This window comes from Podarcis muralis, chromosome 6, assembly GCF_964188315.1.
Source record: "Podarcis muralis chromosome 6, rPodMur119.hap1.1, whole genome shotgun sequence".
Lineage (NCBI taxonomy): Eukaryota > Metazoa > Chordata > Lepidosauria > Squamata > Lacertidae > Podarcis > Podarcis muralis.
Window position 1 is genome coordinate 23,787,602 of NC_135660.1, and position 22,085 is coordinate 23,809,686.

At 43.7% G+C, this 22,085-nt stretch overlaps 1 protein-coding gene across 2 annotated transcripts; it reads left to right on the forward strand.

The window, feature by feature from the left end:
• Positions 1-3,489: 3,489 nt before the first annotated feature.
• On the forward strand, positions 3,490-20,552 carry IGSF10 (immunoglobulin superfamily member 10). Of its 2 annotated transcripts, none has more exons than XM_077929866.1 (6): positions 3,490-3,717; positions 5,401-5,530; positions 5,817-6,207; positions 8,915-13,300; positions 14,636-15,536; positions 17,335-20,552. In XM_077929866.1, the coding sequence occupies exons 1-6, from the start codon at positions 3,524-3,526 to the stop codon at positions 19,241-19,243; spliced, it is 7,911 nt and encodes a 2,636-aa protein (XP_077785992.1). In that variant the 5' UTR covers positions 3,490-3,523; the 3' UTR covers positions 19,244-20,552. The 2 variants fall into 2 exon arrangements, with proteins under 2 accessions (XP_077785992.1, XP_077785993.1); XM_077929867.1 differs by having other exon boundaries at positions 3,603-3,717; positions 5,358-5,530.
• Positions 20,553-22,085: the final 1,533 nt, after the last annotated feature.

Here is a 22,085-nt window from a genome sequence, read left to right on the forward strand (position 1 = left end):
AAAGTTGTTGAGCTACTCTTGGGAAATCACAGATAGAAATGTCCCATAAATTGGGACATTGCAGGGGGAGGGGAGGAGAACCTCAGATAATTGAGTACTTCCGATGCTTTTCAATACTATTTCTAGCCACCCCCTTGGCTCCAACCACGCCCTTTGTCCCATAAAGCTGAGGCTCCAATACTTTGGCCACCTCATGAGAAGAGAAGACTCCCTGGAAAAGACCCTGCTGTTGGGAAAGATTGAGGCCACAAGGAGAAGGGGACGACAGAGGACGAGATGGTTGGACAGTGTTCTTGAAGCCACCAGCATGAGTTTGACCAAACTGGGGGAGGCAGTGGAAGACAGGAGGGCCTGGTGTGCTCTGGTCCATGGGGTCACGAAGAGTCGGACATGACTAAACGACTAAACAACAACAACAACAACAACAAGTGGGGCAGCGGGAGGCCGCTCTCGGGAACGGGCTAGCGGGCGCAAAGGGGCAACAGAGCCCGCGGCAGGGAAAAGACCCAGAGCCCGGCTGGGCGCCACGTGCGAAGCGTAAAGGCTTTGGAGCGCGCGAGGAGCCCCCCATTGCAGGCGACGCCTCCGCGCTCCCTTCCACCCCCCGTCGCTGGGAGGAAGGGGGCGTGTGAGCAAGCCCAGAGAGAGAGAGCGCGCCGGCCAGTGGACACCCCACCCCTCCACATTTCTCTTTGAGGCGATTCGGGGAAGCCCAGACGCTTGGCGAGGCTCCGGCGAGCGGAGCGCGCCAAGGCTTTTCCGTTTTGCGCCTGGCGAGGCGGCCAAGCCCTCTCTCCCTCCCTCGCGCCACAACAGGGCCGGGGGGCGTGTTTCTGGTGTTCCTCGCAAACTTCCATCCTCTCACCTCTGCGGCGGCTTCTCCCTCCCTCGCAAGCCTTAGGAAGCTCGTGAACTTTTTGCCTCTCCATTTATGAGCAGGATCTCGGTGGGCGGCAGGAGAAGATGGAGGGCTATTGAGGAAGAAAGAAAGGGGGATACAGCGCAGGTAAGGGCGGTCCCTTCTATTCTCTTTCGGCTGGTTGTAACTCAAGTTCGTGGCGGTGGGCTCCATCCTTTCCCCCCTCCTAAAGGACTCTGCAAAAGGCCACCTGTCAACAGAGCACAACCCTTCAATGCATCTGATAAAAGGGAACTTTAGTCCGAGAGAGCTTATGCCATAATAAACGTCGTTTTTTTTTGTTTAAATGCATGGGGAACGTTGGGTTGCTGCTGCTGCAGCCTGCAAGTGAGTATAGATTATTTCTGAGGCTGCTTTGGAGAACTTACTTGGGGGATGCATGCTCTTTATTTGTAATTTATTTGCATCTTATCGCTGTGGTGCATTTTTTTAAAATGGTGTGGTGCTATGGATTTCTTTCCAGAAGCCTGGCTTATCACTGAAAGAAGTTGGGTGGCAACTGCAAAAGGAAGGATGCCATTGGTGTCATTCATTGTTTTCAAAGGGTTTTACTTAGACTAGACACACTGAAATCAATGGACCTAAGTCAGCCCTGTCTATTATGCACACAATGGGTCTGCTCCAAGGAGGGTGAACCATGGTGACAACTTAAAGGCTGCCGGCCGGACTTTTTCTTGTTCCCCGGCCAAGCATCCCTTTGGTCAAGTTACGCAATCGCTATTTTGTGCATGCAGCCGCCGGCTCCTTTCATGCAGCAGACCACATGCACGAAGAGGGAGAAAACAAGTAATTAAGAGCAGATCTCCCAACAATGTCCGTGCGTAATGACAATCAGCAGTCCTGTCTGCAAAAGGACAGAGACAAATTTCTCTTGTCTGTGAGGTGAATGTTGAGAAACTTGATCACCTTGCAGGAGCTACTGTAGCTGGAATGAGATAGCACCTGGGTCAGATCTGGGCTCTGCCATGAACTCACTATGCCTTATTAGAGATTTTGGGAGGAGCGGGGCTGGAACCAAAAACAGCAATCATTTTTATTATTATTATTATTATTATTATTATTATTATTATTATTATTAGCAGTATTCATAACACACCACCCTCTAGGCTAGGATAAGGTAAAGGGACCCCTCACCATTAGGTCCAGTCGTGGCCGACTCTGGGGTTGCGGCGCTCATCTCGCTTTATTGGCCGAGGGAGCCGGCGTACAGCTCACTTTATTGGTCATGTGGCCAGCATGACTAAGCTGCTTCTGGCGAACCAGAGCAGCACACGGAAACGCCGTTTACCTTCCCGCCGGAGTGGTACCTATTTATCTACTTGCACTTTGACGTGCTTTCGAACTGCTAGGTTGGCAGGAGCAGGGACCGAGCAACAGGAGCTCACCCCGTCACGGGGATTCGAACCGCCAACCTTCTGATCGGCAAGCCCTAGGCTCTGTGGTTTAACCCACAGTGCCACCCGCGTCCCTTCTAAGTTAGGATAGAAATACCTTATTTCTCTCTCTCTCTCTCTCTCTCTCTCTCTCTCACACACACACACACACACACACACACACACACACACACAACAACCCTATGAGGTTGGCTAGGCTGAGAGTGGGTGACCGGCCCACTGTCACCTAGAGGGCTGGCAAAGCAGAGAAGGGATTTGAAGCTGCCTCTCCCTGACACTCCCTAACCATTTGCAGCATGCTAGAGCAGTAGAGTCCACCATTCTAACCTCCTAGATTCTGCAATTATTATGCTAGCTTGTGAAATTAATTACTCAATATGTATTACTCTTAAGGAGTGGAGTGCTTCGTACATTCAAAAGCGCTATAGAATGCTCAGTATTGACTCAAGACTCTGTACTGGAAATCTAGCATTTACTTCCAAAATATTAATTAATCTAAAATTAACCTAGCCAAACAGTAAACACTGTTTATTCAAATATAAGACTACTCAGTGCCCCTTTAATCTACAGTTGAACTCTGCTCTGATTCTGCAGCATTAACAAAACAGGAGGAGGAGGAAGGGGGCACTGCTTGTAAAATCTAAAAAACCGTGGGGAAAGTGGGATAAAGTTTAACTGCTGTCAGTCCTGTCATAGCTTATTAGCTTTCTTAACCACCACAGTCGTCTTCTAAACTTTTTCTTTTTTTTCTTTTTCTGAGGCCTAAATTACTTGGCAAAGAAGGACTCAACGTGTTTTTTGGCAAAGACAAACCACAAACAGATTTATGAACACTCTAAATAATGAAAGAGTGGGCTTATTTATTTGGAACAATAGACTCAGTAGCGTGTCAGATTTCAGTTTTTAATACCTGTCAACACGAACTCTCTCCCCTCCCCACATTCACTAAAAGAAAGAAGCTGCGAAGGAATGTTATTTTCTTAAAAAAACAAACAAGAAACCCCTGCAGAGTTGTTGTGTGTGTTTTTTTAAAAAATAAAATAATATGAAGGACCTTTCTTGTACTGTTTCTAAGGCAGGCTTTATTCTAAACAAGTCCTGAGGTCAAAGATATGAATTTGTGACGTCTCATCTTGACACGATAACTTGTGTTGTGTTCTGTTCCCTACAGCTTGCTAAGATTGCTGTTGCGTCAAGGTCTCCATGCAGGATGGAAGGAACAGGAAGACGCAACCCCTGTTTTCTAGGTTTTCTGCTTGGGTTCTGCTGGGCCGCTTTTCCTCGCAGCAGTGCGTGTCCTAAGCACTGCGCCTGCTATGTACCCACCGAAGTACATTGCACATTCCGGTATTTCACTACCATCCCAGCACAAATCTCCCCAAATGTGGAGCGCATCAACTTAGGGTAGGTTTACAACAATATTGCTTGAATTTGTAATGTGCGGTAAGGAGAACCAGTTACCCCCACCTGCTAAAACTAACATGCCATAGGAGACTTAACTGGGGCACACACTTATCCGTGAAGCCCCATTTCACTGACTTGGAAGAGATCAAAGCCCACCTTGCTTCATTCCTTGCCAATCCGTGTATCAACTTTCACTTGAATTAAGCTCTGATTCATTTGATCAACTGAGACATTAACCAAGTTTGAACTTGCCTATGATGACAGGATGGACCGCCTGTGTGTTTGTCATCACATGAGTTTTCTCTCTTTCCCGTTTTGTTGTTGTTTCATACTGGCAGCCTTGTACCTGTTTTGGATGTAATACTAAACAGTGCTTTAGCGTTACATACAGAAGCAACAATAGGCCTGAGGCTCATGCACTTCTCCTCTTATGATGCAGCCACAAGATTATCAGAAGCAATGGTATCTAGGTTTTTGTTTTTGTTTTAAATAGCTAGAGTACGTCCCTGGCAGCTCAGTGTCATGGGAATTGCAGGTTCCATGATGCTTAGTTGCCCTGGCTGCTCCAAGTATAGTATTCCGATGAAAGCCTCAGGGTTATCCTATCCAATACCATAGTTATGGTATGACTGAGGAAAGGTCTGGGGATGCTGTTACTTATTTAAAGATTTCCTCCCCTTGCATTTCAGCCAAAAAAGGCTCCCAAAGTGACTTACAAATCATTTCTTTTTTAAAAAAATGTTTCTGCCCTCAGATTTATGCTCTAAAAATGGACAGCACCAAAGGAAAATAGATAGGGAAGGAGAAGGAAATGAGCTGATCTGAGTAAAGGTTCTTAGTTACAGGTGTCTCTAATGACCAGTGCGGATGGAGACACCAAAAATGGTTGGTCTGCACTGATCATTTGCTGCTGTATCTTGTAGTGCAGGACCTCCATACTCATGCAAACTCTCCTTACCTGTCTGCACTATAGGTAGCTTTAGGGATAGGCATAGAGTAAGATTGCAGGGGAAGGCACCAGTGCCTGATTTGGATTCAGTAAATGATTTGTGTCAATGTAGGTTCAGTACTCTGTTCACTGTGCAGGTTATGTTCAACAGCACTTTGGTGAGGGGAGGCCTTGGCTCTGCCTAGTGGACCTTCATACTACTTCCACTGAAATTGGCAAGCTAGCAAGGAGTCCCTGTGACTGATAACTAGAGCTGGACATGAACCCTTATTGTGAATACTAAAGAGCACTAAGAGGTTAGGCTTTAAGGTATAAGCCCTGCCTAAACTATTCCAGGGTCTTTGCTGATGACTTAGGAGGTATGCTTCATGGAAAGCTTGATAGCATTTTATTGTTTACATTGTGAATTCGTGAGTATCTACTATATAGTTTGGAAAGTTGTTGGTTTGCTGTGCTTTGGGAGTTCCAGCAGGGAAGTGGAATATATCTATTTTAAGTAAATAAAGCAACCTGTATAATCACAAGTCATAGGCATTCATTCTAGGGGTGCGTATACCTATGAATTTCCATCTGCCACTGTACTGATAAAGCTATTCTGAAATTGACATGGCAAGTTTTAACTAAAAATTATTTGCTTATTTGCAAAAGAGAGACTCTGTTTTTGTTTGTTTGTTTTGCCTTTGAACTATAGCTGACTGACTAAACCCAGATCTGGAATGAAATGTTTGTTACAGTTACAACAGTTTGGTTAAACTGACTGAAACAGATTTTTCTGGCCTGGAGAAGTTGGAGTTGTTGATGTTGCACAGTAATCAGATACATACAATTCAAGACAGGACATTCTCTGATTTGCGCCTGTTGCAGGTAAGAATGAACTGGGAATTATCCATCATTGGTTCTGTATAGAGCTGTGCCAAATTTTTACCTTCGGCCCTTTAAAAAACGAATAGCATACATACTATGGGTGCAGGTTTACAGCCTATCTAACTTCAGTTTTAAAAGTTGTTCTCACTGCTGAACCAGCTGCTCCCTTGCTTTAATGTAACATTTGAATAGGGTTGCTTTTTATTCTTCAGATGGTGTTCCTATTTTGCTCAATTTTTTAATATTATTATTATTATTATTATTATTATTATTATTCTGTCAACAGGTCTTGAAGATGAGCTATAACAAAGTCAAAGTTATTGAAGCAGGCATGTTTCATGGTCTCGTGAATTTGGTACGGTTGCACATGGATCATAACCAAATTGAATTTGTAAACCCCAAAGCTTTCTACGGCCTTACATCACTGAAACTAGTCCACTTAGAAGGAAATTTGCTCAAGCAGCTTCACTCGGATACTTTCGTCACCTTGTGCTACCTCCAGATGTTCAAAACATCCTCCATAAAGCATATCTACTTGTCTGACAACTTGCTTTCTTCTCTGCCTCGAGACATTTTCACATATATGTCTGAGTTAGAAAGCCTCTACCTTCACGGGAACCCTTGGGCTTGTGACTGCGAAATGAAATGGTTTGGTGAGTGGGCAGAACGGCAGCCAGGTATCAAATATTCTCTTTTTATTTATATACTCAACTTGCATTTATTTCTGGAAGCATTTTTACCCTCCTCTGACAAGGATTCCAAAATGGTTTCCATAAAATAAAAAATAAAAATAGTAGGAGGTTCATGTGGCTGTTAAATAGTCCATTTGAAGCCTTTGCGGTTACTCTGTGTATTGTATTATGTGCCAATTATCCCATAATGTAATAGCAATAAAGCAATTTAAGAACATGTTATACCATTGATATCAGAAATCACAAAAATGCAGAACCACCGACAAAGAATAAAACATCATGCTAGCCATTGTCCAATAGTCTAAGCACTATTATTAAGGGCTAAAAACAACCCACCACCATAATAGCAGAGACTGAAATATTGCTATCAATGTTTAAATGGTGTTAAAAGCATATACAATTATGTTAAAAGGCTTGGGAGAACAACAAAAAAGTATTTGCTGTTGAAAATGCATTAATGTAGGTGACAGGTGAGCCCCCACCCCACCCAGATAGCTTGTCCTGCAACAAGGGGACCACCAATAAGAATTCCTTTTTCCCCAATAGCCACACTCTCTACTTCATATTGAGAGGGTAAAGGTAAAGGGACCCCTGACCATTAGGTCCAGTCGTGACCGACTCTGGGGTTGTGGCGCTCATCTCGCTTTATTGGCCGAGCTTCCGGGTCATGTGGCCAGCATGACTAAGCCGCTTCTGGCAAACCAGAGCAGCGCACGGAAACGCCGTTTACCTTCCCACCTATTTATCTACTTGCACTTTGACGTGCTTTCGAACTGCTAGGTTGGCAGGAGCTGGGACTGAGCAACGGGAGCTCACCCCGTCGCGGGGATTCAAACCGCCGACCTTCTGATTGGCAAGCCCTAGGCTCTGTGGTTTAACCCACAGCGCCACCCGTGTCCCACTCTTCCTCAAAAGGGCCATTGGTTCTGTTGGCAGTGCTACTTAACCAGCTATTTCCCCACAGAACATGTGTAAGAAAATACCTCAAACTGCCGGTGGTCTCCTTTAAGCTATTCTAATTTTCGCCAGCACTTCAATCTTCAGTGCCCAGGAATCACAGCACCGCAATAATTGTTAGGATTTTCAGCATAGCATCGTATACCTTAAAGAAAAGAAAATCTGAGAGACCACATCCTCCTTCAAATAAAATCTAACCACTAGGGCTATCCCCTGATTAAATAAATCTTACGTTGATCAGACGCAAGGCTGGTGGTTCTGAAAAAGCACATGGATTTTGTTTTAAGATTGTGCTTGAGTACATCATGCCTGGCACATTAGATGAAGCTTTCCCTCAAGTGTGCCTGCAACCTAGTTTTTGTACAGTTTTATGGTCAACAGTACTTGTATTCCCTAAAAAATCTGATGCCAGATTAATTGGGGTGTCCTTTTTATTAAAGAAAATGTTGCAGCCTTCTTGATCATAAATACAGAATATTTTGATGTATTTCATTTTACATTAGGGCACTTTCAAGTCTGCAGAGTCAGTCACATTTTCTTTATTAATGGAACAGTAGAGTTTGCTATATTTGAATCCATTGTTTTCATAACTAATTGTAAACAGAAGGGATTTTTCCCCTGAACTGCTTCACCAAAAGATGTGTTTGACAAATGATTCCCTGGAGAGATAATACAGAAATGAGAATTTTCACCAAAATGATCTAGAGATTTGACAGCTCTTGCATAGAACTTCCACAGGAATCTAGCCTTTGTTCCTCTCTTGTTTATATTATCCCATAGTTATAAGAGAAAAATGCAACTTCCTCCCTCTTCTCTGGTATGTGGCAAGAAGCTTGTGTTACAAACTTCACATTATGGAGATGCCAAAAACTTTAAATGAATAAAATAGAACAATCTCAAATAAAACTGTGTCTGGCAAAATTCCTCTCCTAAATATGTATTTGCCGCCGTTTCAAGATATAGCCACAGATAGGTTACTGTTCTGATCCTACAGCATATGTTTTTATTGCAAAAACTTGTATAAATGAGTAACAGATAAAACAACAACGTGTTCTAATATATTTCCAATTACAATACCAAGTAGAAAAATGGAATACCTCTTAAAAATTATATGTTCGACTCTTGTTGGAAATAATTTGAAACCCATGGTGGAAGCATTCCTAACTAGTGGGGTGGGAGAGTAGATATTTTCTATCGTTGGGAACTATTTTGTTGCTAGGAATGGGCAAGGAATGAACAGTTTTCTGAATGCAATTATGCATTTGCATGCCTATTAGAAAGTGGGGGAAAAGTCTATGGCCAAGAACATGCGCATTGAAGCAAGATGGGGACTAGACATAACACAGGACCAAAGTTCAGATTTCAACATAAACTTTGGGCAATGGGCATTAAACGTGTGGCCTTACCCAAATCTGTCTTCTCTGTTCTTGTGTAATTTTTCTAATGTCTACATCTAGCATCCTCTTTCCCTTGTGCTCGTTCTGAGGGCTGAGTCCCAGGCCTTTGTCCTTGATCTAGTTCCTTTCTGGTTCCTTTCCTTCCCATTCTGTAGTAACCATGGCTAATCATCAATTACTGCACTGGCTGGCTCCTAAACAGATCCAAATGATTGCTGACTGAGGTCTGTCATATTTCATGGACACCAGAAATATCTATCAGCATAACAGGACCTGTTGCTTTTATGCGTGAATCAGTCAAGCAAAAATAATTTTTACTGTTTCTATCTCCTTTCCAGATGTTGTCAAGTGCAAAAAAGACAGAGGTGTTTCTGGTGTTCTGCAATGCCCATTGTGTGCCAATCCTGGAATTTTTAAAGGCAAGCAGTTAAGCGGCATGCAACCCTCAGATTTTAATTGTGTTAAGCCAACTATAGACCCAGCCTTGAAATTGAAAAACATCACTGCTCCTGAGGATGGTGGCTTTACGTCAGTTTCTCCCAGAGATTTTATGGCTCCCATAGGATCCATAGTATTCAACATGACAGACCAAGCTGGAAATCGAGCAAACCTGATCTGCAATGTGCAAAAGCCTGCAAAGGTGTCTCCAGTTACACTAAAAAAAATCGACAGCACCACAGTTCTTGAAGTATCCTTGTCAACATTCCTTGTGTGTAGCATTGACCACGAGTATATTCAGCAGTTGTGGAGCATCCTGGCCCTTTACAGCGATTCTCCGTTAAAACTGGAAAGGGAACTGTTATTGACAGAACTGCCTTACATCAGTTATAAGTACAAGCAAACAGATTCCAAAAATGACGAGCTATTCACTGATGTAGAAGCTGAACTGAGAGCTGAGCCTTACTGGTTGATGCAGGGACAAGTTTCATTGCAACTGGACAGGACATCAACCACTCTCAACACTCTGCACATCCAGTATTTCACAAATGCTCAAATTGCCCTCCCGGTCAATCTCCCAAAATCAGAACGGCAAAACTGGGCCATGATCTTACGAGAAAACACCACAATAACTGAATACACCGTTTTAGTAGGGGGGTCTGTGGAACTGGACTGCCAAGTGCTTGGAGACCCTACCCCTGTAACTGAGTGGGTATTAGCAGATGGGAGCAAGATTAGAGCGCCATATATTAGTGAAGATGGGAGAATCGTGATAAAAAAATCTGGAAAACTCATGTTGCATGCAGCAGATAATTTTGACAGTGGAGTTTATCACTGTATAGGAACCAATTATGTTGATGCTGATGTCCTGACTGTTAGGATTACTGTGATAGATCCTTATATAGAACACAGCCATTTAAACGGCCCTCGGTTTTCCATATTTTTAGGTGACACACTTCACCTTCCATGCCCGTCTACAGGTGCCCCAGGTGCCCCTGTTACCTGGATCCTACCTGAGCACATGGTTCTTCACCACTCTTCAAAAAACAAGCTTCTTTTTCACAATGGCACATTAAAAATACAACGAACAACAGACCGGGATGGTGGTTACTTCATGTGTGTCGCTGCTAATAAATATGGCGTTGATATTTTGGTTTACCAAGTAGTAGTTGAAAGGAATTTGAACAGGTCACAAAAACTCGATATTCAGCTAGAGGATGAGGCAGCAGATGGATCTGGCAATGAAGAGTATAAAGTTACCACCAAACCTCAAAATCCTTCATCTGCCAGGCAAACCCAAGTAACCAGCGAGGAACCCACTAAAGATTCATATATAAATCAGCCCACACAGAACAAAGCCAGTGCCAATCGCAAAGAGATTTACAGGCGCAACAAGGACAAGACGAACAAACGGTTTAGAGGGCGCCTGAGGCAATTTGATCCTTCCACTAGGAGAATTGATCCATTGCGCTGGGCAGCATTTTTGGAAAAAACGAAGAAAAAAGCCACTTTTCCAAGAAAGCAAGAAAATGCCACAGCAAAACCAACAGTAAAGGTTCTGTTGTCCTTAAAGACTTCTGAAAATCTGGAAGAGACATCTGGAGATGATATATTTCCAGAGGAAGGATTTATTCTACTAGCAACTAAAAGACCTGCGATATCCACTCTGAGAGAAGCCTCTGGAAATGTAGTGACAGCAGAATTTGGAAGCATGTCAAATGATTTCCGTTCTTTGGCAACATCCAGCATGGTTACAGAAACCACAACTCCAGTAACCAGCCCAGTGGTTATGAATTACAAGACGCCCAAGAACCAGAAGTTACTTGCAGAACTTAAACTTGAAGAAACGTCTCTCGAAGCATCTCACACACTATCTGCCAACATGGAGCCATTAACAACACCATCTTATAGTCCACTAAGTACTTCTACAGAAGCTTTAAGTACTTTTCAGAGCTTGATATCATCTGGGAGAAACAATTTGCAACTAAAAGCCACACCAACAATCACACCAGCAATGAATATTACCAAGAATACCCTGTCTGCAGCTACCCACAAAAATACTGAAAAACCTGATTTATTTACAGAGGCAACTGAGAAAGTACCAAAGAAATCCAATCACCAGGTATCTCTAGTGACAACCAATGTTCCTGATGATGATGTATTTAGGCATATGTATGCTTACAGTACACAAAAAATAGTGCCTCGGTTACCTCCAAGCTCACCCATTGTCACTCACCAGCAGATTAAGGTAGTTGGGGGTGCTACAACTCACAACCCGCCACTCCCCCCCAGGCAGTATAGCAGACGAAGAAAAATCTCTAATAGAAGACGAATAATTAGACCTGGCCGTATTTCCAACATTGCAGGTCGTAGATTTGCTTTTGTTAAATCACGGTTTGCTCAAGCAAGTACAACTCTACCTCCTCCTGTAGAAGTGAGCACACCTGCCTTATCCCCTCCCAACAAATCTCTTGAACAGACTGTCTCTCAAGCCCCTCTTTCCACTTCATATAAAACTCATCACCCAGAAGCAACCACTGTAAATCAGTTTTGGGCATTCTCAAGAAACAAACTGGTTGCAGCTGAAGAACATACAACTTCAACAACAATCCCCTTCTATCCTGAAAGCATGCAAGTTGTATCGCACAGAGAAGTAAAATCTAGTGCAGCATTACAAGGAATCACTGACGCAAACCCATCATTTAGCATCAGACTCCCAATGGCAACTATCCATAGCCCCAGGACTGGCATGGAAACCATATCTGTCATGTCACCTTTGGTTATGAAATCTACCCTTTCCGCTCTTGGAACTAAGGCCTCTTCCGTTGTTCCAACAGGGGAAATTCCTTTGCATAATTTCTTTGGAAGCAATGATGCACAAAAGCAGCTACTGGAGGAGGAACCCAAGATGCAAACAAGCAACGAACCCTCACCTAGAGTATCTGTTTTGCCTCTCCAAACTACAGTTCCAATGCCAGCATACACAACATCACCCACATATAAAAGTGCTGTTTCTAAGACTGAGAACCGAACTGATGATCCCCTAATTCAACCCACCAGTGACAACATGATGCTAGTAAAACTAGTCCCCCTGCTATCGCTTGATGCTACAGAACTGCCATCTTCAGCCTTTGTCTCCAATACAACTGTTCTAGGAAAAGAAACAGATGTCACCAGCAGCATCCTACCAATTCTCATTCCAGCTACTACTGTCCGTGTTAAAACTAACGTTGCCAGATTCAGAGCGTTAAGACCAGGCAGAAGGAGGGGTCAGAGGAGGAGAAGGCCTCTGAAAAATCCCGTGTCGTCATACAGAAACATCATTCTCAGCAAAGGTTTTGCTACGGTGTCCAAAAAACCCACGGCTTCTCCTGCTTTTACAACAGCTGAAAGCATAAGGCAAGCTGCCAGCCCCCTAACAGATGAACTGTTTTCAAAATCCACTAGTATGGATGCCATTAGAACTACACCACGGACACCCAGTCTTGGCACAGCTGACACAACTGCAGAGAATAAATCCACACCAGCCACTCAGGTATTAATCAGGAATATTCCTACCGAAAATACGGTCACTACTGAGATAGCAGTGGATAACTCGTCTTCTGAAAAACCTGCGACTGTGATCCCGCTCACTGTATCGTTCTTGGACACAGCCAGCACGATCACAGCGATACCAGGCACATCCTTGGTAACACAGGCACCAGAGTCCAGCAGACTGACTCAGGCTACTACAGTGGCTGCTGATAAGGAATCAGATCAGACTGTAGGATGGGAAGCTAGCAAAAAAGGCCAAACAACAAAAGCAGCTTTTTCTCTTAAAATTGAGATAAGTACCCAAACTCCTACTAATGCAAGATACCCCAGCACACAGTCCCCTAGCCCATTAGCACCCCAAACAACGCTCATGCCAGCTATCACACAAACCACTGCACCTCTCAGGCAGGGGAAACTGTCTTGGCAGGAGGCTACAGAAAGTGGCGAAACTTTCACGGTCAGCACATTGGGCAGATTTAAGTCCCCACAGAGCTCCACACAATATACTCCTTTGTGGAGGAAGGATAAGAACAATCACGTGAAGAATCGGGCTGAGAAGACCATAGACCAGGAAGTCACTACCACCAATCAGATAACCTTAGATTTGTTCCACCAACGCAGGGGGGCAAGACCCAGGATAATTGGAGGGAAACTGGCAGCGTTTACTGTCTTGGCTAATTCAGATGCTTTCATCCCTTGCGAAGCCAGTGGGAACCCTCGGCCAATAATACACTGGACCAAGGTATCATCAGGTACGTTTCTCAAGTTTATGTGGAATATTTCTTTTTCTTTTTTTATATATACACAAGATACAAGCTAGGATGTAGTCTGGGCAGTATTAATATCTTAAGAATGCTTATAGCCCTTGGGTTGGGTTTTGAGGGCCATTGTGTTATAGTGATTCGTGTGTTGGGGTAGGACCAGGGGGACTCTGGTTCAAAAGTGTGTGGCCCTGGGGCAGCCATACTCTCTGCAGTAGCTGCCTTCTCTACCAGGCAATTGTGAGGACAAAATGGAGAGCGGGGGGAAAGAACCACATGTATTGCCCTGAGCATCTTAGAGGAAATGTGGTATTATAAATACAATCGTGCCTTTGAACACAGTTGTAGAAATCCTTTCTTCTTCCGTGGGACTTGAAAAGCAGTATTGGGGAGGGGTCATAACTCAGCAGTAGGGCTGGGTGATATATCAATATATCACCCAAAACCAGTTTGAAGTCCGTATTGTGAGATCGGTTTTATAAATTTTGACCTGGCAATATTTCACAAATCGTTATCTGTGTGTGTGTGTGCGCGCGCTATGCAAAAATGAAGATACAAGAGAAACTGTGAAGCTAGCCAGTGCCTGTACATAGCTCCATCCTTATTTCAGACTGATATATCACAATATTTTGCTGGGGATATATCACAATGTTGAAAACCAGATAACGCCCAGCCCTACTTAGCAGTAGGGTATGTGCCTTGCATGTGGAAGGTCCCAGGGTCAATCTCTGTGATCTCCAGATACATCTGGGAGAGGCTGCTGCCTGGAGAGCCACTGCCAGTCACTGAGTTAGATGATCCAATGGTCTGACTCTGTATAAGGCAGCTCCCCATGTTCTTATTCTCATGCAGGGCTGCAACTCTGATGACTTACCTGCATTTTACTTCTACTTACTATATAACTCTACATATGAAAGGATAATTTGAGCTTACAGCTGATTTTTTTGGTTCCCTAATATATATTAAAAAACCATATTTACTCGTCAACTGCACCATCAAATCTAACATGCACCTTAGTTTTCAGAACCTTGAAACCCCCCAAAAAAATTGCTGGTGAATGTAAATGTGCCATCGAATCTAACGTGCACCTTAATTTTCGCAACACAATTTGGCCAAAAAAGGTGAGCATTAGATTCAAGTAAATTCGGTCGTTTATTAAAGTGGGTTTTTTAGGATGAAAAGTTTAGAAAAGGGATGAAGCACAAAAGCAATAGAAATGCAGTAAAAAAACCCAAAATAAAAATCATTTGACTTGCCAAGCAAATCAAAAAAGGAAGATTTTCATACAGAGATTAGGCTAATTTTCTTTCCATCTCTTTCAACTAGGGGTTGATGCGTCAAAACACAAGCGTGATAACAGATTTGAGGTTCTTCCCAACGGGACTCTCTCCATCCAGAACGTCAACATCCAGGACCGCGGACAGTACCTCTGTGTGGCTGCCAATCAGCATGGCTCCGACAGGCTTCTTATCACATTGTCGGTGGTGACTTATCCACCTCGAATCCTGGAGGGAAGGTCCAAAATTATTACTGTTCACTCTGACAAGCCAGTAGCCCTGAAATGCACAGCCGAAGGCCGTCCCATTCCTACTGTATCATGGATCCTCGCAAACAAAACTTACATCTCAGAATCTTCTATGGGAAATGAGGCTGTTTCTGTGCAAGCAGATGGCACGCTGGTGATAAAGAAAGTCAGTGTTTACGACAGAGGGATTTACACATGCACAGCAAGCAATGCAGCTGGTTCAGATACAATGACGGTGAGGCTGCAAGTTATTGCTGCACCACCCATTATACTGGAAGAGAAGAAGCAACGTATGTTGGAGAATATCGGGGGAAGCTTGAAGCTGCCCTGCACTGCCAAAGGAAACCCACAGCCCTACGTTCACTGGGTTCTCTTCGATGGAACAGAGGTGAAGCCTTTGCAGTATATAAATGGCAAATTTTTCCTTTTCCCTAATGGAACCCTTTACATCAGGAATATCAGCCCTTCTGACAGTGGGAATTATGAATGCATAGCCACCAGCTCCACTGGCTCAGAGAGGAGAGTGGTCATCATCCAGGTAGAACATAGCGATACAGTCCCCAGAATCACAGTTTCATCCCAAAGACTGACTCAGCTGAATTTTGGGGACAGGTTGCTTCTGAACTGCTCAGCTACAGGGGAGCCAAGACCCAAGATAATATGGAGATTACCTTCAAAAGCTGTTGTTGATCAGTGGCACAGGTAGGTCTCGTGAAATTCGCAGCATTACTTATTTGCTTGATTAGCTACCGTATTTTTCCGTGTATAACACACCCCCATGTATAAGACGCCCCCTATTTTAGGGGACTCCAAACTGAGAAAATGGGGGAGATTGTATCCATGTATAAGACCACTCACAAAAAAACATAAATTTTAATAAACCCCACTAGTCTTATACACGGAAAAGTACAGTATATTGGGACCATTGGGTTTTGCATTGGATAGTGTTGTGCTGGAGAAGAACGATAAAGTTTCTGGGACAAATGAACTGTTCTGCCTTTGTGTCAAAGAGGGCTGAATCAAACAAATGAATTTCTTGACGCCCTTTGCTGAGCTGCTCTGGTACTTTGATATGAGGGGTGTCGAGCTGTCATTTGCTGAGTGACTTGCAGAACAATCCAAACCCTCCTTATACCAGGCTGTGGAGTGGTAGTGGTTGAATTTGATGGAAGTGTTTCTCCAGCCAACTCTGCTGGCTAAGCCACCAGCCATTGCCCTGACCTTTCTACCCAGATGCTGTGACTGCAGATGCAGTTGTGGTCTTGGCATTCCTTTAAACTCCACTAACAGGTGTGGAAGTTTTGGACTGCACCTTTAGATGCCAGAGCAGTACAGTGCTACAGTATTTAAGAATGAGACTGATGATATAAGGGTTGAAGCACATTTTCCCATACTGTTCCAGTCCAGTTAGGGCTGTCTTCACCACAGCCACTTCAGGGACAAGCAAGGCTCCTATGAGTTCTTGTTTGTAAATGTATTATTTCCATTAAAACCTCATTCCTAGGTTGGGTGGTTGCAGCTCCACAGCATCAATATCATAGTATTTTATTTTATTTTGGACGAGTTTGCAATAGTAATACAATTCTGCCCAACATTTTGGCCACTAACCATCAATTGAGTTCTTAAGTGAAGCCAGTGGTTTCCATATTAGAGCTTGGCAGTAACAAATCTTGTGATCTCTAGACTGACCTAAACAAAGCATCTAAATCCAAACAGATTGCAGATCCCTGGAGTCTGGTCCACCTAATTAACATCTGCCAGCTCTCTGCAAGGCTTCCAAATAGAATGAGCAGAGGAGTGATATGTTTGCACTTTCCTGATCCAAACTAGTGCATGCCATTTGAAGAGCAAGTAGGCTTGCAGTTTGCTCTTATATTTGACAAAGGAAATTTCCCACCAAGTCAAGCTGTAGATGGAGGGAGAGGGGCTTCCAAAGGCTTCCACACAACCTGGAATCCTGCACAATTCTGATTTAAGACAACATGGAAGCCTTTGCACATACATCTATGTGTGAACCCCCCCCCCTTGTGCAGAAGTTCACACAATATGCAGAGATGCCATGGGAGGAGTTGCTTGGTGCAACTCATGACTCCGGAAGAGGACTCAAAGGAACTTCCAAATGCTTCTACTCAATGCACTCATATCTTAGCTTGTCTTTAATGTCATTGAGAATCAGTGGTTTTACAGTTATGGTCTCCGTATTTCTTGGCATATAAGATTCTAGTTGTGGGCTTCCCATAGGCATGTGCTTGAACGCTGTCAAAACAGAATTCTGGACTGAAGGGGCCTTTGGGTTCTCCCAGAAGGGCTCTTAGGCAGGCATAGGCAAACTTGGCCCTCCAGATGTTTTGAGATAATTCCCATCATCCCTGGCCACTGGTCCTGTTAGCTAGGGATGATGGGAGTTGTAGTCCCAAAACATCTGGAGGGCCGAGTTTGCCTATGTCTGTTCTTAAGTATACCGGACTAAACACCTTTCCTTTCTTCCATTGCTTTTTAGAATGGGGAGTCGAATCCATGTGCATCCCAATGGATCCTTGGCTGTTGAAAGAGTCACAGAAAAGGATGCTGGTGACTATATATGCGTGGCTAGGAATAAAATGGGAGACGACTTGATCCTAATGAAAGTCAGCGTGACAATGAAGCCTGCAAAAATCGATCAAAAGCAGTATTTTAAGAAACTGGTGCCTTACGGGAAGGACTTGAAAGTGGACTGCAAAGCTTCCGGGTCCCCTGAACCAGAGATATCTTGGAGTTTGCCAGACGGCACAATGATCAACAACGTGATGCAAGCAGATGACAGCGGGCACAGGTCTCGTAGGTACACACTGTTTGACAACGGGACACTGTATTTCAACAAGGTGGGAATAGCTGAAGAGGGCGACTACACGTGTTATGCTCAAAACACACTTGGGAAAGACGAAATGAAAGTGCACATAACAGTGCTAGCAGCGGCGCCACGGATCAAGCAGAATTCCAAGACCTATGTAAAGGTCAGAGCAGGAGACACTGCACTTTTCAACTGTGAAACCACTGGTCAACCTAAGCCGAACATTTTCTGGTTGTTGCCTTCCAACGACATGATTTCAGCTTCCAATCACAGGTATTTTCTTCATGCTAATGGATCCTTGTCCGTCACAAAGGTGAGGCTCATAGATGCTGGAGAATACATATGTGTTGCTCGCAACTCTGGTGGAGATGATACAAGGCTTTATAAACTTGAAGTAATCTCTAAACCGCCTCTCATCAATGGGTTGTATACAAACAAGACTATCATTAAAACAACAGCCATAAAACACTCAAAGAAACAAATAGACTGCAGAGCTGAAGGAACGCCCATACCCCAAATCATGTGGATTATGCCTGACAATATTTTCCTAACAGCCCCGTACTATGGGAGTAGAATAACAGTACACAAAAATGGGACTCTTGAAATTCGTAACGTAAGGTCTTCAGATACAGCAGAGTTTGTCTGTGTGGCACGTAACGATGGCGGAGAAAGCATATTGGTGGTCCAGCTGGAGGTGTTAGAAATGCTTAGGAGACCAATGTTCAGAAATCCATTTAACGAGAAAGTAATAGCAAAGGCTGGGAAAACTGCCTTTTTGAACTGCTCTGTAGATGGAAATCCGCCTCCTGAGATAATCTGGATGTTACCCAATGGAACAAGAGTTTCCAGTGGTTTTAGAACACTCAATTACTTCTTGGGGGACAATGGCACCCTTGTCATCTATAGTCCTTCCAAAGCAGATGCAGGCAAGTACCGGTGTGCTGCTAAAAATAAAGTTGGTTACATTGAAAAGTTGATCATATTGGAAGTTGGCCAGAAACCCACCATCTTTATCCACCCAAGAGGAACAATAAAAAGCATAAGTGGGGAACCGTTATCCCTTCACTGCCTTGCTGGCGGAAGCCCCAAGCCAAGCATAATATGGACAGTCCCCAATGGTGACGTCCTAGACCGGCCTCAGATTCATGGGAGATATATGTTACTGGAAAATGGCACCCTCATTATCAGAGAAACCACCATCCATGACAGAGGAAGTTATGCATGCAAAGCTCAGAACTACGCTGGTGATTCAACGGTAGTTGTTTTTGTAATTATTGTGGCACACCCGCCACGGATTACAAACAGACCGCCAAGGAATATCCGCACAGTGGCTGGGGTACCAGTTCAGCTTCACTGCATGGCACTGGGAATACCAAATCCAGAAATTACATGGGAGCTCCCTGACCACTCGTTACTTTCCACAGGCAGCAAAGGCCGGCCATCTGGAAGCGAACTTCTCCATCCACAAGGAACATTAGTAATTCAGAATCCAAAGCTGTCAGATGCTGGCATCTATAAGTGCATGGCTAAGAACCAGCTTGGCAGCGATTCCACAGTAACATACGTTCAAGTTATCTGAGACGAGAAATGCAGCCTGAACAATTGATAACAAAGGCTAATCAGGAGCCAAAGTTTGGCTTTCGAAGATGTTTAATCAAAAGCAGTCATGTCAGATGCGTTAAAATTGCGATTCTCAGTTTACAATAGACACAGTAACAGACAGAAAGATTTGGAGAAAAATTGTATCATGTTCCGATATGAATATATTAGAGGTGTTTTTAAAGCGACATTGAGAACTTAAGGCACTTACATCTTGACTACAGACAGTCAAATCCATCGCAATATAACTTGAAATATTTAGTGCAAGGATGGGTTTGTTAAAAAGTTGTTTCTTACTTCCCATTTGGTAGTAGTACAAGAAGTATGAAATATAAGATACGTAAAGAAAAAAGAAGAAATGGGATGGCTGTTCGTTACCTTGTGGACAAATATGAATATTTTGTATCTATCTTACAACTGTTGTTTTTTAAAAACAAAAAGGTGCTGCCAATTTTGTAATACTGAAATTTAGTTCTTTCACGCAGGAGTCCTTTTTTGTGGGGCTATGGAAGAACCAGTAGAAAATAGTTTGATAGGGTTGTGTGTGCTTTATTTTAAAGACAATATGGATTATTTTTGTAAAATAAAAAAGCAATCAGATCTGCATATAAAGAAGTGCAGATGTATAATTGCCATTCAACTGCTAAACATTTTACATAAAAAAGAATATAAAGTGCCTTTAAGTTTAATAAGTATGCAATGCATGAACAGAGACTGAGGAGGAAGCAGTAGGACAGTGTACGTTTCTTCTTGCTTGTTCTGGGCACCTGGAGGCACTTTGGCTGAAAAATTGGTGCAAAGAAAGAACCTTTGATCTACTCCAACAGAATACAGCTGTCTCCAAGAAATTGCGCCGAGTACCTTATTTATTTATTGTAAATATTTTTATATTGCCTGTCAATTAAGGTATATTTTTAGGGCAGCCACAAAAGACATCTGTTTATACGTGCCACATAGGATAGAACTTTGACTCTAGTGATATAAGGCTGTGCTCTGTCAGAGTAGGAGAACTCTGGATCCCAGACCGCAGGCTATGCCAATACCCTTCAGGCACAGAACTCCCACTGCATTATAGACTGCTGACCATACATGATTCTCTGCATCTAGCTTGTTGCAGAAGAGGTGAATATGCAGCTAACATGGCACAAATCTTGATCCACCAGCCTAAGCCCACAACTGTTGTGTGACGCTGTACCTCCAAGAGGGAAAGCAAGAATTAGCAACCTTTTTCTACATGCTTAAGATGCTAGCTACTTTATTGGGACCTGAATAAAATTCATACTTCTAAACTCTTTTAAGAAATGTGCATTTAACTGAAAATCTGAAAATGGCATATCTTTTCCTGGTATGTCTGAACTATAGGAAATTGTGGTTTATTCTTACTGGCTGGTTAAAAACACACACATAAGGATCAAAAAGTAGCAGCCCAGACCTAGATATAGTTTACCTGCTCCACTCCTGGATCTGAATGCATGTTTCACTTATCTTATCTTGCCTCTCTGCCAGTGCCAAGAGATGATGGCAACTCCATCACACTGCCTCCTGCAAATATTACAACCACTATCATGCCAGTTGACTATGGGCAAAACTATAGCAGGAACAGCCTTTCTCCTGATGGAAATACAGTGGTACCTTGGGTTACATATGCTTCAGGTTACAGGCACTTCAGGTTACAGACTCTGCTAACCCAGAAATAGTGCTTCAGGTTAAGAACTTTGCTTCAGGATGATAACAGAAATAGTGCTCCAGCGGCACGGCGGCAGCAGGAGGCCCCATTAGCTAAAGTAGTGCTTCAGGTTAAGAACAGTTTCAGGTTAAGAATGGACCTCCGGAATGAATTAAGTACTTAACCCGAGGTACCACTGTATGCTGTATTCCCAGATTTGGTCTTTGCTGGGTCGAGGACATCCAGAACCTGAGCAGATAACAGGAACACCTTGACAGTATTTTCCTTTGTTCTGCAGGGGAGGATCTGTTTGGATGCAAAACTTTCACAATATCCAAGAGAAAAAGAGTTCCACAATTGTGAGCAGCACAATGTAATAATATTACCCAATCAAGTGAAAACAGAACGTTCTGGTGTGATGTTTTTAAGGGTATAGAGCACTGGTAGGGAACCTATGGCCCTCCAGCTGTTGTTGAGCTCTTATCATCCCCAGCCGCCATGGCCAGTGGTCAGGATTGGCTAGAGATGTCGTCCAACAACAGCTGGGCGGCTACTGGTCTAGAGCAATCACAACCTGTCCTTAGCCTCTGCAGTCAAGTTCCAAATCTGTAAGAATGAAAGAGCTGCGTCAACCAAGGTTGAGAACCTGTGACTCTCTAGATGTTGTTGGGCTCCAATCCCCATCAGCCCCAGCCAGCATGGCCAACGGCCAGGAAGCTATAGTCCAAAAACATTTGGAGAGCAGCATCCATAATTTTTATGGAAGGTTCATCTTTTTCTTGATCCACGTAAAGAGAAATTTAGGCTTTGCTAGCTATGTGTGTACAGTAAGCCCGCAACTTATGTGCATTACTAAGTTGGTAAAGACGGTTCCAGATGCATTTGGATGCGGCTGTGTGGGAAACAGAATACTGATCTGACCCCAGGGCTGTCTTACCTATAGGCGCTAGGGGTGTAGGGCACCCGGGCTCTCACGGGCGCCAGGTCGAGAGTCCGGGGCCCAAGAGTTGAGTCTGGGGAAGAGCCCATCAGTCGGTTGGAGTGGGCTCTTCTGCTGTGGGCGGCTCTGCGCTGTGAGTTTGGGGGCGACTGAGCCAGCGATATGCTGAGGTGGGCAGCTGGCTCTACCCTCCTGCGCAACCGGGGGAGGGCGCCG

Excerpts from the sequence above, each read along its gene's own strand:
- IGSF10 (XM_077929866.1), top strand. The coding sequence starts at position 3,524 with ATGGAAGGAACAGGAAGACGCAACCCCTGTTTTCTAGGTTTTCTGCTT. Across the intron at positions 3,718-5,400 it reads GTGGAGCGCATCAACTTAGG|TTACAACAGTTTGGTTAAAC; the intron begins GTAGGTTTACAA and ends TGTTTGTTACAG. Across the intron at positions 15,537-17,334 it reads GTTGTTGATCAGTGGCACAG|AATGGGGAGTCGAATCCATG; the intron begins GTAGGTCTCGTG and ends ATTGCTTTTTAG.